The sequence below is a fragment of the Typopeltis vanoorti genome, chromosome 10, assembly GCF_054136105.1.
Source record: "Typopeltis vanoorti isolate ZY-2024b chromosome 10, IOZ_Tvanoo_1.0, whole genome shotgun sequence".
Classification (NCBI taxonomy): domain Eukaryota; kingdom Metazoa; phylum Arthropoda; class Arachnida; order Uropygi; family Thelyphonidae; genus Typopeltis; species Typopeltis vanoorti.
The window spans coordinates 69,536,782-69,551,668 of record NC_143558.1 but is presented as its reverse complement, the minus strand read 5'-3'; the positions used below and the strand labels follow the sequence as shown (position 1 = coordinate 69,551,668).

General features: G+C 35.3%; 1 protein-coding gene across 1 annotated transcript in view; it reads right to left on the bottom strand.

Moving 5' to 3' along the window:
* The window catches only part of LOC150102492 (uncharacterized), a 177,207-nt gene extending 165,212 nt beyond the window's left edge, over positions 1-11,995 (bottom strand). The window contains exon 1 of the mRNA XM_090399429.1: positions 11,836-11,995. Within this exon, the coding sequence (XP_090255555.1) occupies positions 11,836-11,864 (29 nt within the window). The 5' untranslated portion in view covers positions 11,865-11,995. The remainder of the gene's footprint in view (positions 1-11,835) is intronic.
* Between the last annotated feature and the right edge of the window lie 2,892 nt (positions 11,996-14,887).

Genomic DNA, 14,887 nt, shown 5'->3' with positions numbered 1-14,887 from the left:
TGAAGATCCTCGAACAAATGATGAACCGTTGGCGATCTGAATTTAACTCCATAAATAATGTTTTACATTTTTAGGTCATCTTATGCATTCGACGTTTGTCACATATTACCTAAGGAGTTTGTAAAAATTGTTGCCAGAAAATCTTGGAAGTCTTCTCTAGAGACCAAACACAAGACACCTTTCCACACTACTACAAGCCAGCAAGAAGAGAGTTGTGGTCTCATGTCTAGCGATGAAACTCATCTACCATATTCTCAACCTTCCAAGTTCGCAGTAGGTTCCAACTCACACCTCGTGATTGGAGAGGAGAAACAAAGAGAAACGCTTTTACTCTACCAAGCAGAACGGCAAACACTACGCTTAGTCGGTTTATTTTTTTTTTCGTCATAAAAACTTCACCGTCGAATCTACAATTACTACATTTTGGATGGCCGCCACATTTCATTAGAAGAAATATTGTCCTCATCCCCATATCTTTGATTCTATCTAATTTTTCTTTCCTCGCAATTTTCCGAAGTATTTTTTATTTCTGCAGTGGTGTTTCAGTCTTTTTTTTTTTTAATCTTAAGCGCTTGTTTCAGACGCACAAATTAAAAACAGTCTTATTATACTTTTATGTATACTTGTCTTATTTTATAATATTAAGATTTTTATTTTTCCATCTTGTTTGTCTTAAGTGACTGCGTTTTTATTTCATTTTCTCTTATTCGTTCTGAGTTAATCTGCATTCCTAAGTATTTAAGATGCATGTTCAGATATTTTTCTGTTTATTTTTAAGTTTACACCTGATTTGTTGTTTAGTAGCACTTCTCTTTATAAATTATCTTCTGCGTCTGCTACCCTCACTATGTCATTTGCGTTTACTCTATTTAATGTCCTGTATTTTAGTTCTGTTATCATTTCACTCATTAAAATAATGACCATTAGTGGACTTAACCATTCTCATTAACTCCGATCTTTATTTCAATTTTTTTCGTTATTGCAGTACCTTATTATACACTTATTATCTCAGTAAAGCTTATCAAAGATATTTATATCTGTGATTTTTTTTTCTTTTCGTTTTTATAATTAGAATATCTGGTAGTAATTTTATATTATCAAATGCTTTATGTAAACCTATAAGGTACACAAAAACTGGAAACCGATTTTTCAATGAGCTCTTTTAAATGAAAATATTGCATCTGTGCGCAGTTTTTCTAGATATAAAAAGTTGGTCTTCGTCATTTAATATTAGAGATTCATTTATAATTTCTGAAAAAATATGTGTGCAGATGTTCAGAGTAATTGATAACAGATTAATTATCGGGATCTATTTATCCCCTTTTTTTGATAATAGCACTATAATATTTTTTCCTCTAAACCGAGTTTTTTTTTTTTATAAAACGAATCGGGAAGCTGATGGTGATATTTTTATGTATATTATACCTGGAGACTGAAATAAGAAAAAAAAAAGGGGGGGAGGGGTTATATGAGGTTCAATTAATTCGATAATTAGATAATTTTATGTTTCTTTTAAAGAATAAACGAGAGACGTCTCCATGTGTCCCTTCGCTTTTTCTAGTAGTTATGTAAACAAGGTATGAAAGAGTCTTTATATCCCAGGATAAAACTTCCCAGACTATAAATTCCCACCCAAGTGGCAGCTGTATCGAAAACAGCATTCAATCTTGAATGGAGGAGGGGGGTATTAAGGGGGAATGAAAATCCACTGCTTGATTAACGCTTTCACATATAAAATCTACATATTAAGATAAACACTACATTTCCCTTGACAACCGTTTTACCCCTTCCTCTTCCCAAAGTTCATAAATTGGCCTCTTAGTCAGACAGGTCTGGATTCAATGTTGATCCAAGTGACCTTTGCTTTTCTCCCCCCACCTCGGCAACAGCAATGGTCACTATGCCACCGCACTGTTTGATATTAAAATTGAAGTGCAACAGTTAAACCGCAGGTAGGTTGCCATTTAGAAGTGCCGTACCGTCTGCCGCTCCGACACCGCAATTAAGAGGCGCGACTGTTATTCTGCGGAGGTGGTCGGCGCCACGGATTACAATGACCATGGAAAACTACGGGTCCGTGACGGATCCGTGGTCCAGCGTAGCATGCAAGAATGGGAGGGAAAAGCGAACCAACTATGGCATTCCCAGATCGGCTTTCCGAACGCCAGGATGCACGTGCATGACTAACAAAAGAGCAAGAGTCGGACAGCCATTGAGACCATTCGGATACCGGAACTAGAATGAAATCGAAGTGTGCTCGTGCACAGACCCAAACATGTTCGTAACAATGCGGAGAAAGGGAAACAGGGAAGGTAAAGGTACGGCCTTGCTAACGACCGTTATTTTACTGCTGGCAGCAGAGATTAGACCTTTCTTGCAACCTGAAGTTCAATGTTATCTTTTGCTTAACAAAACCGCAGCCAGCTTAAATGTCAGAAGTGAGACGTTGTTCTCTCGGGCTGAAAGAACACGAGCAGGATAGAGTTGGGAAAAGGGAGAGGAAGGTTTTCACGGGATGAAAAACTACATTTTGTGTAATGTGATATGGTGAGAGAGAGAAGTAACTCTATAAGCAGTAAGACGAACATGATACGGAAACGTGTTTAGCAATAGCTCATATGGCGTTCATAACAGCGAAATTTCCCCTCTTACTATGAAAATTCATACTACTTTATCCGTAAAAAAAGTTTTATTTTCATTCTTCTTTTTCACCAGAAAGGATGAAGTGTGACATTGTTCCTGATGAATAATCTCGCCACCCTCCCTCCCATTGTTGGTATTTTCCTTGTTTGGCCGGTCGCAGTACATTTAGGAAGTAAAACAGAGAGCTGTTTCCCTTAGGTTGGATAGATAAATACAGTATATCAAATTTACGAATAACCAGTTTTATATATATATATATATATATATATATATATATATATATATATATATATATATATATATAGATAGATAGATAGATAGATAGATAGATATCTTTTCTTTTTTTTCTAAAGGGTATATGTGTTACGTTCAAATTTTCAACTATCTAAACTACAATAATATTCTACATAATGCGTAAAATACTGACTGATTTTTAAAACGAAATAAATGAAACCAATTGATGTTGTTGTTTTTCTAATTAAAAGATCCAATTAAATAATTAAATATAAGTTTCATTTTAAAAATTCATAAATATAAGTCACAAAATTCTGGAAATTCTATGTAGTGATTTTTAGGGATGAGCTGCTGCCAATCAGCAGTGTGTAGAGGCATACCGACCTTCATCCGCCTTCCTTCCCTTAAGAAAAATATATAACTCGATGCTGAAAGATCAGTATATACCAAAATGACGGAGATAGAGCACTAATTTTATCAATAATGCTTTCGTCGTTGTATTGGATTTTTATCGCAGATAATAGATAGAATATTGGTAGACAATATCGGGAAAATCCAGTATTTCCTCCTGAAGCCAATCAATTAAGAATGAGATGGAGAAAGGAAGATAAATAAAATGGCGGAAGGATAAAATGGACTTAAAACGGATTTTATATAGTAGGGAGTGAAACAGTTGATTAATATAAAATCAACGCATTATAAACTACTTCTTATGTAAATGAAACTTAATCTGCTAAATCTCATTAATAACAGTGAGCGAAGTGAACTAGACAAGATTCCGAAACGAACTCGCTCGAGCAAGGCTGAACCGGATATATCGCGTGCATACAACCCTTGAATAATACCTACTCACACTAGAAATTTACAACTTTTATTGTTATTATCAATCCTTGGATTTTATTTTTGTACATAGTTAATATAACTGAGTAAAGTATTTAGACATGGAAGTTTAAGTTAGCCTCATATCTTCAACCTAACTCTCCGAAATTACCAAATACAACATTTTGTTCTTTGATAATAATATCAACGACATAGATAAGATATCAGTTAATTTAAGTGCCAGTCACTTTCAATAAAAAAAAAAAAAAATGCTCTATCATTAGCTAAAGTATAAATGGCGAATTTTTCAAGACCATTTTCCGTCTGTTCCTACGTGCATGTGGGAGCGCGCACGATACAGGTTAAATGGACATTGTTGGAATAAAAACCCAGTAAAAAACATTTGGTTATGATGGTTCTTTGTATTGCAAAACTGCCAAACGATTCTCTATAATGGCAATCAAAACAATAAAAACAATCGAAGTATAATCTAAACACGGCAATGTTGTCGTGTTACAGGTCTTGAGACCTTTCTCGTGTGTGATATATAATATAAAAAAAAATATACAGAAAGAAATAAAAACTTCTCTACTGCATTGGACATGCTCAAGAACCTATTGTCAAAAAAAAAAAAAAAAAAAAAAAAAAAAAAAAAAAAAAAAACTTTCAGGAACAGTGAACACGCTTCTCTCTTAGCCTCTTAAACGTATGATTGCTATATCTAAGTATTCTTTAATTGTCACTAATTAACATGGAATTTATTGCTAGTAACCAGCAGATAAAAATTATTGCCTAAATTGCGATCGCTTCTAACTCATATAATATATTACGCTTGTTTGTAGCTACGTGACGTTGCTTAACGGTGCAGTGTAGATTTATCATAATGACTTCAAAAGGATTTTACTCAACATTAGCTGCAGATTATGAAGTAAAAAGAAAAAAAAAATTCAAATGGGTTATGCTTTTGTTGTTTTGACAGACCGGTTTGACGTCAAGCTTTTATTCCTCACAGGTATTAGATATGTGAATCAGTACGACAGCAGTTATGGTTTTCAGATTTTATATATTTCTGAATCCGAATGTATGTGATTCGATTATTTTGAACTGTTAATTATACTAACAACAACACAGTGAGTAAATTACGATACACTTTCATGCAAACAATATCATAGCACTTTTGCATGACAAAGCTCATTCGATGAAATTAGTATTTGGGATTGTAAAAATCCCAAATACTGATTTCATCGTATTTTCATGAATTTCGTGTCGTTAATTTTATTAACGCAAAAGAGTCTGTAATAATTAAAAGAGTGGAAAATAAATTTTATTTTTTCTACATTCTTTTCTACCAGACAAAGAATGGAACTACATTCGATTCTTTGTCTGGCGCTACCCCCCCCCCTCTCTCTCCCTCCCTCTCTCATATATTATATCAGCTCCATACACAAGAAGTCCCGAGACCTATGACACAGAAATCCCGTGTTTGGGCAAGTAGTAAGAAAGTAGTAGAAAGAAATTTGTTTATGCGTTTCTGGAAGATCCGAGTATTGTATTCACTATAACAGGAAGACTGTTCCAGAGAGCGGAGGTGTGGGGAATGAAGGCAGAGGATGGGAAATTGGTCCGATGAGTTTGGAGTTGAACTGCATATGGGTGTTGACTAGTAGCTATTCACGTTCGTACATGATTAGAAGAAAGTAGCAAGATGCCAGTGGCCAGTTCAATAGAGTAGCGCCCAAGAAATCGATCTGCGAGGCAATTACCTATACAGTATTTTGAAATTTTTAACTCGCAGATCAATTTAAGCCATCTCTTTTGAGAACTGGAATTTTTGTTGGTCCCCCTCGGAATCCGTTTTCCCACAACTGTAGTTATTGTTATTCGCGATATGATATTTACGACTCTGTCGGAGAATTAGATTGTTGTACAGTAGTTAAATATGTTATTAAATTTTAGAATAGTGCTCAGAAAAATATTTTAATACTAGTAACTTTATTGTTACGTTGTGCATGAAATATCAATTAAAAAAAATAAATTTGTCATCTCCATGAATTACAGAAAGTGAAGCAATATAACATGTAATGGTTCGCTTTCTGTGTTACAAAAAAAAAAAAAAAAAAAAAAAATGGACGTTAAACGTAAGTGGATAAGTGCATAGCCACTCTCCAACCAACAGATAGTGGAATCGAATCCCAAAGTGAGCATGGATGCTTGTAAATATCTTTAAGGTGGTATATGAATTTCACTGGGCAGTATTAAACCACCATCCTGTTTACTGGACGTATGGAGTGGCTGGAAAAAATGCCACGTTTTCCAGATAATCAATTCTTAGCCAACAGTACTAAATGTAGTGCAGATTTACAACCTTTCGTGCATGGAATTTATATAAATATATACACAATACCATATTTATTTAGTGTTTCGTATACAGAACCGAAAACATCCTACAGAATACAACAATTTTTATGATCCAAGTGATGTTTTCTCAATAGTTTTGGACCACCGTTTGCCTTTATTACATACATACATACACACCGCGTTTATATGTTGCAAATCAGACTACGCACAATGTGCATATTTGAGTTGATCATTCCATTGTATTATTGTTGTCTCCATTTCTTCTTTTCATTCAAAACGCCTTCTTACCTATTGTTTTTCTCAATATTGTTTCGATGCTAGTAGTGCTGAAACAAGATTAAGATTCGGGTAATGATGGAGTTCTGATGCTTACTATTGCAGAAACTTTCTTTGGATGTTACTGTATTTACCAGCTTTGCGCAATCCTGCAGGAAATATAAAACCAACCAACTTCTTTACTCAAAACAGAACGAACCCCAAATCATCTGGTAAGTAACAGCTTTGAATATATCATTCAAGTACTGGTGAAAAGTATTACCAAGTCTACGTCTGATGTACTAAATTCCATCTGAGCAGCGCAGGTTGACTTTCGACTTATCCGGGGGGGGGGGGAAGGAATGATGCGCTGGTTGATCTTAATTTTTCCATTATAAGTGATCCGATTGAAGCAACAAATTTTAATCCAGATCCTGAATAACAACTTTCAGTATATTCCGTCCAGCTAGAGCAGAGTTATTCATTTTGGGTTGCTCTGACACATTTTGCCATTAAAAATAATTTCAACTGAAACGAAAGCAGCGTTGGCTTGACATATTTCAGTAACGATCCCGAACACCATATTTCAATAAATCCGTCCAACTAAAGCAGAGAGGATAAAAACGTACTCATGGTAAACAATAATCTAACAGTTGATTACGTAAACACTGGCAAACGACTTTTTTTAATTGTCTTTGATAATTTCCGGACAATTTTTAAATGTTTAAATAATTTTAATTATTTAAACATTTAAAAATATATTTAAAATAAATTATTCAATGTTAAAAAAGATCCTAAACTGCTGGACTGAATAAACATTGCTAAAAGAAAAGCGAAGAAAACAGGTTATGACAAAAACACTTGCTCAATTGCATAGCTAGCGTTGCTAAAAAGCAATTGCCTTTTCTTCTTGAAATATGTAGTTAGAGAACACATGAAAACAAGCGAGGTTAGCCAGGAGATGTTTTTATACGTCCTCTGGTTAAACACCTATAAATCGAGCAGTTTTTTTGACTTTCGGAATGGAGTCTTCAACAAGATGATTAGTACTTATGACAAATGAGATAAACCCTCCCTTCCCTCTCCAAATACTGCTCTGTTTGATGATAGGGAAGGCCTAAGAAGACGATTAATATCAGAGACGAGACGTCGTAATGCGAGGCTGTCGTTTCTACGTGACTAGGGAAGAGCAGACATGGGCTATATTTTAATGACCGGCAGTTCTCGTGGTCTTTGTTTGGGGAAGACATGCATTTATTCCGTCCTTCACTTACATTACGTTTCTAAATATTCCTTTGGGACATGGGTGGTCTGTTAGAGGCGGCTATCCAATAACCTGGGTGTTGTCATTTGGGTATTCATAACTGTGTTTTTATGCCCGTGGGAGTAACAATGTTTCATGCAGTGCACTGAATTGCTAGCAATACATTAATCAACACACCCTATAGAGGAAATATTTTTTTAGGATATCATCAATTACCTCAGAAAATGCCTGCGTTTTTCGGGAACGACTTAAGTAATTATTCTTCATTGAATGAAAATTAGAAAATCAGTTGCAATGTGAAGCGTTTAGATATCTTAAATCTGTATCCTGGATACAGTAGTAACATTAATGAGATCTATTTAATGATTTAGACTTATCATTTCGTGCTTCTCTTTGTTGTTTTTATTTATGGGACGATTTCGATGTAAATATTTTAGTTCAAGTATTTATTAAAATCTACAAAAACAACTTTTGTACATTAAAATTTTCCTTTAGCTGTACAGTGAGACATTTCACTATTGGTTTTGCACTATTAGACAATGCCGTCCAAATAGTAGAACGATCACTGGAACCTCCATCTTTGTTGTGTTTTAACTTCCTTACAAAAAAGACGCTGTTCAGAATATTTTTGATCATCCCTTCATAATTATAAACTGTTTTAGTATGCAAATGTCCATAAATTATGAAATAAATCGTTTTTTTTTTCGTATTAAATCTACCGATTTATAAGAAAATAATAAAAGACTAATAATCGAATTATTGTAACAAAACAGTGAAATAATTTAAAAAAAGTTCACTGAAGAAAATTTATTATATCATTTAAATCTTTTGAAATATTTTTGTCTGTCTGCATTTTATACACGTGCGTTTCATATGAGGGGGAATACTCAAGCAATGCTTCCTATTTTTGTTCTCAGAAAATATAATTTATTTAACAATGGCTGTAAGATGGATTAATCCTCCGTCTTTCACGAACATGTCATTTTTTTCAATAAAGTCTCCATCATCCTTTATATACGTTTGCCATAGCTAAGTGAATCGCTGTATGCCGACTCGATAAAAGCTTTTACTCTGACGTAGCGCTTTGTACGAATACATTTTATTTTATTTTATTTTTATTCAGCAACGTCTCCAAGTACCATTCTTAATTGCAAAAACTGGAGGAAAAACGCATCCATAGAGTTCGGCCTATCAGCAACATGAAAAACTCCTTCTCAATAACGCTCAACCTCACAATCAGAAGCCACCTTATTAAATTCAAATTCAATTGAATTATTGGGATGCAACTGCAACGGTTGGCTGGGCTGATCTACCCATCCATCCTACCCAGCCTGGATCTCACACCTTCTGACTACTGACTTTTTTGGCCCTTTATATACAAGGATATACACTCTGAGAACGTCATTTTGGGGACAAGAAGCAAGTTGCTCACGAACACTTTTTTTTTTTTACGGGGTCGACATACATTGTCTCACTCAGCGATGGCGAAGTGTATAGAGATATGGAGACTGCTAAAAATGACAAAATGCTCGCGATAGATGAAAGATAAAGCCATGCAAATGTCATTTTTAAATAGATTATATTCTCTGGGAAGGGGGGGGGATAGGAACATTACTTTAGTATTTATCATTGTATTTGTTTACAATTGTTGAGCATCTTCAACAATTAGATAAACACTGCTGTAAATACCGTACTAGTCCTAATTATGTTACTAATGTTTAAAATAATTGCATTCGAGCGATTGATTAGTGGGCCAAAGCTTCTGGAATAGTCGAGTTGGATGTTTATTAACGAAGAGCGTCTCCTCCGCATCGCAGTCGATGAACGATGCGCCTCTTGGTTGGAAAAAATCTGGATTTAAATTTGGCCTGATCGTAAACGAGGAAGTTCGCATGTAAAAATCAGAAGGCACCTTATTAAATTCAAACTCAATCGAATTCTTGTCATTGTTAACAGATTAACAAGCATTTTTCAGAGCAAGAAACGTTTTGAAAGATATTTAACAAGATAAAGTAAAGTAAAGCATTGTTACTCGAGTAAATGGCCAGACGAATGCGCGCTGTCGTTCAAGAGATGTTTTATTCATTTTGGGTTTCTTGCCAAAGAGCAATCTGAGACGATAAGAAAAATGTGTTCAGGAAACACCCTGGCAACCCGCATTTGGGCATAATGCCAACTAGGACATTGCTTCTTCCACTTGCGTTCCTTAGCTTATTTAAAAGTTTTTTTTTTTTTTTTTTTTTTTGTTCTCTTCCTCCCTCCCCTCCTCTCCCGGTCTGTACCGACTGGATGTTTACCATAGGTTACTGAGAAGCGTTAATTACACTAGAGCTAATGTCATCACTGTGTCTTCTCCCCTACATATTTTTATAATATATCATAACAGGGTTTAGTGCACTTTCTAGGAGTCAGCCAAGTTAATAAAAAATGTATTAATGTACTAAGAAGCTTTGTCAATTTAATGCAATAATATTATACGTAATAGTGTCTAAGAGTACAAACTTTCGGAGTTCGCAACAACCCCAGTCTTGGTTTTCCTGTTAGCTTTTTTTTTTTTTTTAGCTTTATTCGTTTTATTTGAATTAGATCTATAGTAGTCATAATTGAAACGGAGACATGAAATTAATACGACCGTCGCTTGTCATGGATCGCCATGTTAATTCTATTTGTTCTCCCCATAACCGATGTCACAATGGACAGCAATTAGAAGAACCGCATCCCTTCTACCGAGTCGTGAATGCTCCGATGATTTTAACCTGAACGGAGTACAAGTGCTGGGTTTTTATTAAATTAATGCAAGGCAATCCAGGCCACTGTGCGTCATCGTATTTTGCTCAGGGGCTTAAGAGTCTCGAAAAATAGCGGACATATTGAGGAGGACTGCATCGGGATTAAAATTGAAAAGAAAAAAAATGTTTGCATATCTTCTTGCTTGAAATTTACAAAATCAATATAGCAAACTTAGGGGTTAGTTTAGTTATGCAATTTAATTAAATCTACACAAAAATACAGTCTTTTAAAAAAAAAAAAAAAGAAAGAAACAATAAAAACATGTTTTTCATTTATTTAAAAATTTTGGTTTCTCACATCAATTTTGATGTCATTTGCATTTGGTATCCAAGAGAAAATGAAAAACAGTCTTATATAGTCAAAGCAAACGTTTAAAAAATTAATTATAGTAAAACTTAAAAGATCAAAAGCATATTTTAATTTCATCCCCACAGTGTTACTAAAATCCCAAATTCGGAAAATCAATCAAGAGCATTTACACTAACTGTCAGTGATGTCAGTACCAAATTAACAATTTGGTTTTAAACGCGCACTTTGCATCCTTGATCGTGCCACTAAATACGCTCGTTGTGATGTAAATGTCAAAACTGAAGCTTTCTTCAGACGGCACATTATATATATTAAATGTGCTACCTATATAAATAAAACTTTTTATCAATAATACATTCATCTTCTTTTCTCAACTGAAATCCTACTTAATTATGCCTCAACCGAATTTTCTGTATCGAAAACATTCATTAAATGTTCAAACAATCGCGCTTCATTTGGGTTTTCTTGCTCATCACAAGCAATAAAAACATCAGTCTGTGTTAACACACAGCGGCAGACAGCAGCTCTTTCATAAACAAGAAGCTGATTAGTTAAAAGGCTAGTGGAGAGAAATTTTGTTCGTATTTAATATAACGTGACTACTGGCAGTTGATTTTCACATTCAGGTTCTGTGGCTCTTATGCGAAGATCATGTACGGAGGTCATTTAACGACAGGGACACAGAGAAAGTTAATGGAAATTTCAACACAAAGCGCATTCTTTGTAAACCTTGACTCGCTAAATAATACTACGCTTTGTGCTTCTTAATTAGATTATTTTGCTATTCTAAAAGGCTTAATTCATTTTTGTGAACCTTTAAGCGATTCACCTGATGTTTTTTGCAACCGTTTTCGATTGACTACCCTGCATGGACATGAGATAGTTTTTAAATAGGGTTATTGCTTTCCCCTTTCCTACAGACCGTCATGTGCTGCCAAGTAAGACATAATTTTCTTTTTCATAATACTATGAATTTTACTAGAATAACGTCGATTAGTATTGTAATTAGGTAGAGGGAAAAGGGTTTCATCTTCCCCAACCATTATTTATACTCTTTGTTTATTTTTTACTTACCTCATACAGATTTTTTCTTTCTTCGATCTACATTTTTGTATTCATATAAGTAGACAATACTGGACCAGTCCTTTTAAAAATAGACTTACCGACTCGTTAGCAAATTGGACAACGTCATAGGCTGTGTTCTAGTCCGACTTGGCTGGATACTTATAAATGTTATTAGGTGATTTTCATCGCCCCAGTATGAGACTATTGTTCTGAGGGAGGTCTGAAGTGCTTTGAAAAAGTACAATCTTCAGAACAAAATTCCCTGATTATCGAAATCTTAGTTCTTCCACGGAAATGATGTAGGCTTACAGCCTTTCGCAGCGATTCCCAGAGTTCTCATGTTCGTGGACATCCAGAATTCTTTTAGACACGAGGAAACCTGATTAAAAATAATTAAATAAATAAATATGAAGTATATATATATATATATTTATTTATTTATTTATTTATTTATTAATTTATTTATTAATTATAATATTTAGCGACATTACCTGTTTTTAATAAAAATCAAAACTTTTAGTTTGTAAAAATGTAGGGTTATATTATTATTATCATTATATGAACATCTCTATGGTGTCCGTAGACTCACCACGGGAGATCCGCTAACAATCCATATTGCCCATCAATACTTGTGCATCACTTGTCATATTTTTATCTTTGCCGGCTAGTTTGGCTGAGTGGTTAGCGTATCCGTTCTTCAGCCAAAAGGCTGCGGCTGCGGGTTCGAATCCCGCCATTGTTATAAAGGTTTGTTATTGTCTGTGAAAACACTAGTCGTGGTGGTGGTGGGCAGTAGATGGTGTTGGTGTAAATGCGGTTCGATGTAGTTGGCGGATTGAAGAGTGGAGACGGGGAGAGTTGTAGAGTAGGTGCCCTCCCTCGATGAGTCTTTGGACTCCTTGGAGGTGTCACGTAATAATAATAATAATATTTTGCTTGAACTCACTCACTCACCGACAAAGCACCCATAACTCACTTTGGCAATTCATTCCACTCATTCTCCCCTCTCCAAGCAAAAAATCCAGTCCTCACGCCCTTGCTAGCCACACTCTTATCCAATTTCCAGGAATGACCCTCAGTTTTCCTCATACTAGCCATGTACTGAAATCCTGAAATTCGCATTTACAGTAAATTCACATAACTTCTTGGTGTCGACAGTCAATCGCTACAATCTTCTCATTCAATCCAAATTAATTAACGAATGCTTCTATATCTGTTTTGTAAGAAAACATCTATTGTGTTAAAATGTTTCGTTTATAAATCAGTGTCCAGTTACGAGCACGTGGTCTTCATCATTATCCGTTTACGCTTACAGTAGACACACACCGTATAATGCGGGCTTTCACAATTACATTCGATAGAGTATAATAGTCAGCCTTTAATCTCGTAATCTGCTTTCTTTCTTTCCAGTTTTCTTTTTTTGTGTGAATTTTACCCAAGAAAGACGTCAAGCTATAATACGTTAGTAAATAACATTGATGGTCCAAGGGTCAGGTAATCTGAGAGCCCAGTTCCAAAGCCTAAACACTGAACTCTTATCAAGCCACTTCAGTCCCTCAGTAAGTATGGTTATGGTTTCACACACCGGGCGATGAAATTCGAATCCTCAGCCTCAGTTTTTGGTTGGAAAAAAGATACGCTGACCACTCGGAGAACTACGAGGGTGGTGTGAAACGTTCTCGGACTCGACCATAGATGGCAACACTATCGTTTTTTTATTTTTTTCCAAGTTGGTACATCTGTCATAAGCATCCATGTGAAATTGCAAGTCATTCTATTAAGTAGTTTGTTTCATACAGCTGTCTGAAACAAAAGTGTTGTCTGTATCCCTTGAAATGAATAAAATTGAGTATCGTGCAGTTATACAATTCTTTGTAAAAGAAGGTTTAACGCCAAAAGAAATTCAATCGAAGTTCATAAAAGTTTATGGACACTCTTCTCCTTCGTTTTCCACAATTAAGAAATGGGCTGCCGGGTTTAAACGTGGCTGTACTAGTCTTGAAGATAATCCACGTGAAGGACGTCCAAAAAGTGTAACAACACCAGAAATCATTGATCAAGTGCACGATATGGCATTGGATTACCGGTGAGTCAAAGTGGCGTGAAATAGCTGAGACTATAGGCATTTCAAAAGAATGTGTAGAATATATTTTGCATGAAGAATTGCAAATGAAAAAGCTTTGCGCAAGATGGTGCCGCGTTTGCTCACACAGATCAAAAACGCACTCGCATGAAAATCTCTGAACAGTGCTTGTAGCGTTTTAACAAGAATAAAACTGATTTTGTGCGTCGATTAATTACTATGGATAAGACTTGGATTCACTATTACACACCAGAATCCAAACAGCAGTCAAAACAGTGGACAGAAGCCGTTTGTTCAGCACCAAAGAAGACAAAGTCAGTTTCATCAGCAGAAAAGGTCATGGCAACGGTGTTCTGGGATGCTAAAGGCATTTTGTTTATTAATTATCTTGAAAAGGGTAAAACAATAACAGGGTGTTAGATCCTAAATGAAGGAATCTTGGAAAGAAATCATTCATTTGGAATCTAACATATAAAACTTGTGACAAAGAGAAATACCTGCACATCAAGTGTACTTAAAAGTGAAACCTTCACTTTATGTAAAATTTGTATTCTTTATTTCAAGTGCCTTATATTTAAGCTGATGTGATTATATTAAGATTTCATTTTTTAATGTCTAAAAAGAGATAATCTGATTTAAATTTAAGCCTCACTTAAGCTATGTAAAATTTACTGTGAGTCATCTAAAAAGTTGCTAAGTAATAATTCCTGGAAGGCATAAAGCTACACGTGTACAGCGTAACGCTAGAGGCTATAGGTTACTCGGAAAATTAGGTTGCCATGTATTCTGTGAATCCAAGTATAACAGCGTCGTAAAAGCGAAGGATGAACCCAAAGGGGTGAAAAGATAAGGGCCATGTGCAAAAAGGGGACTGAGAAAAGAGGGCGCTCTATAGAAGAATATAAGGGGTTGAGCCCGTATCGGAAGGGCTCTCTGGTCGTAACCTTTTCCTGTTTTAGATGGTTCGGAAGTTAACGGCAAGTTTCGCGTAAGGGGGGAGGGGGAGGGAAGTCTGTGATAAGATGTCGGACTGAGAGCGTTCTTAAAATGAAGTAGGATTCTATGCA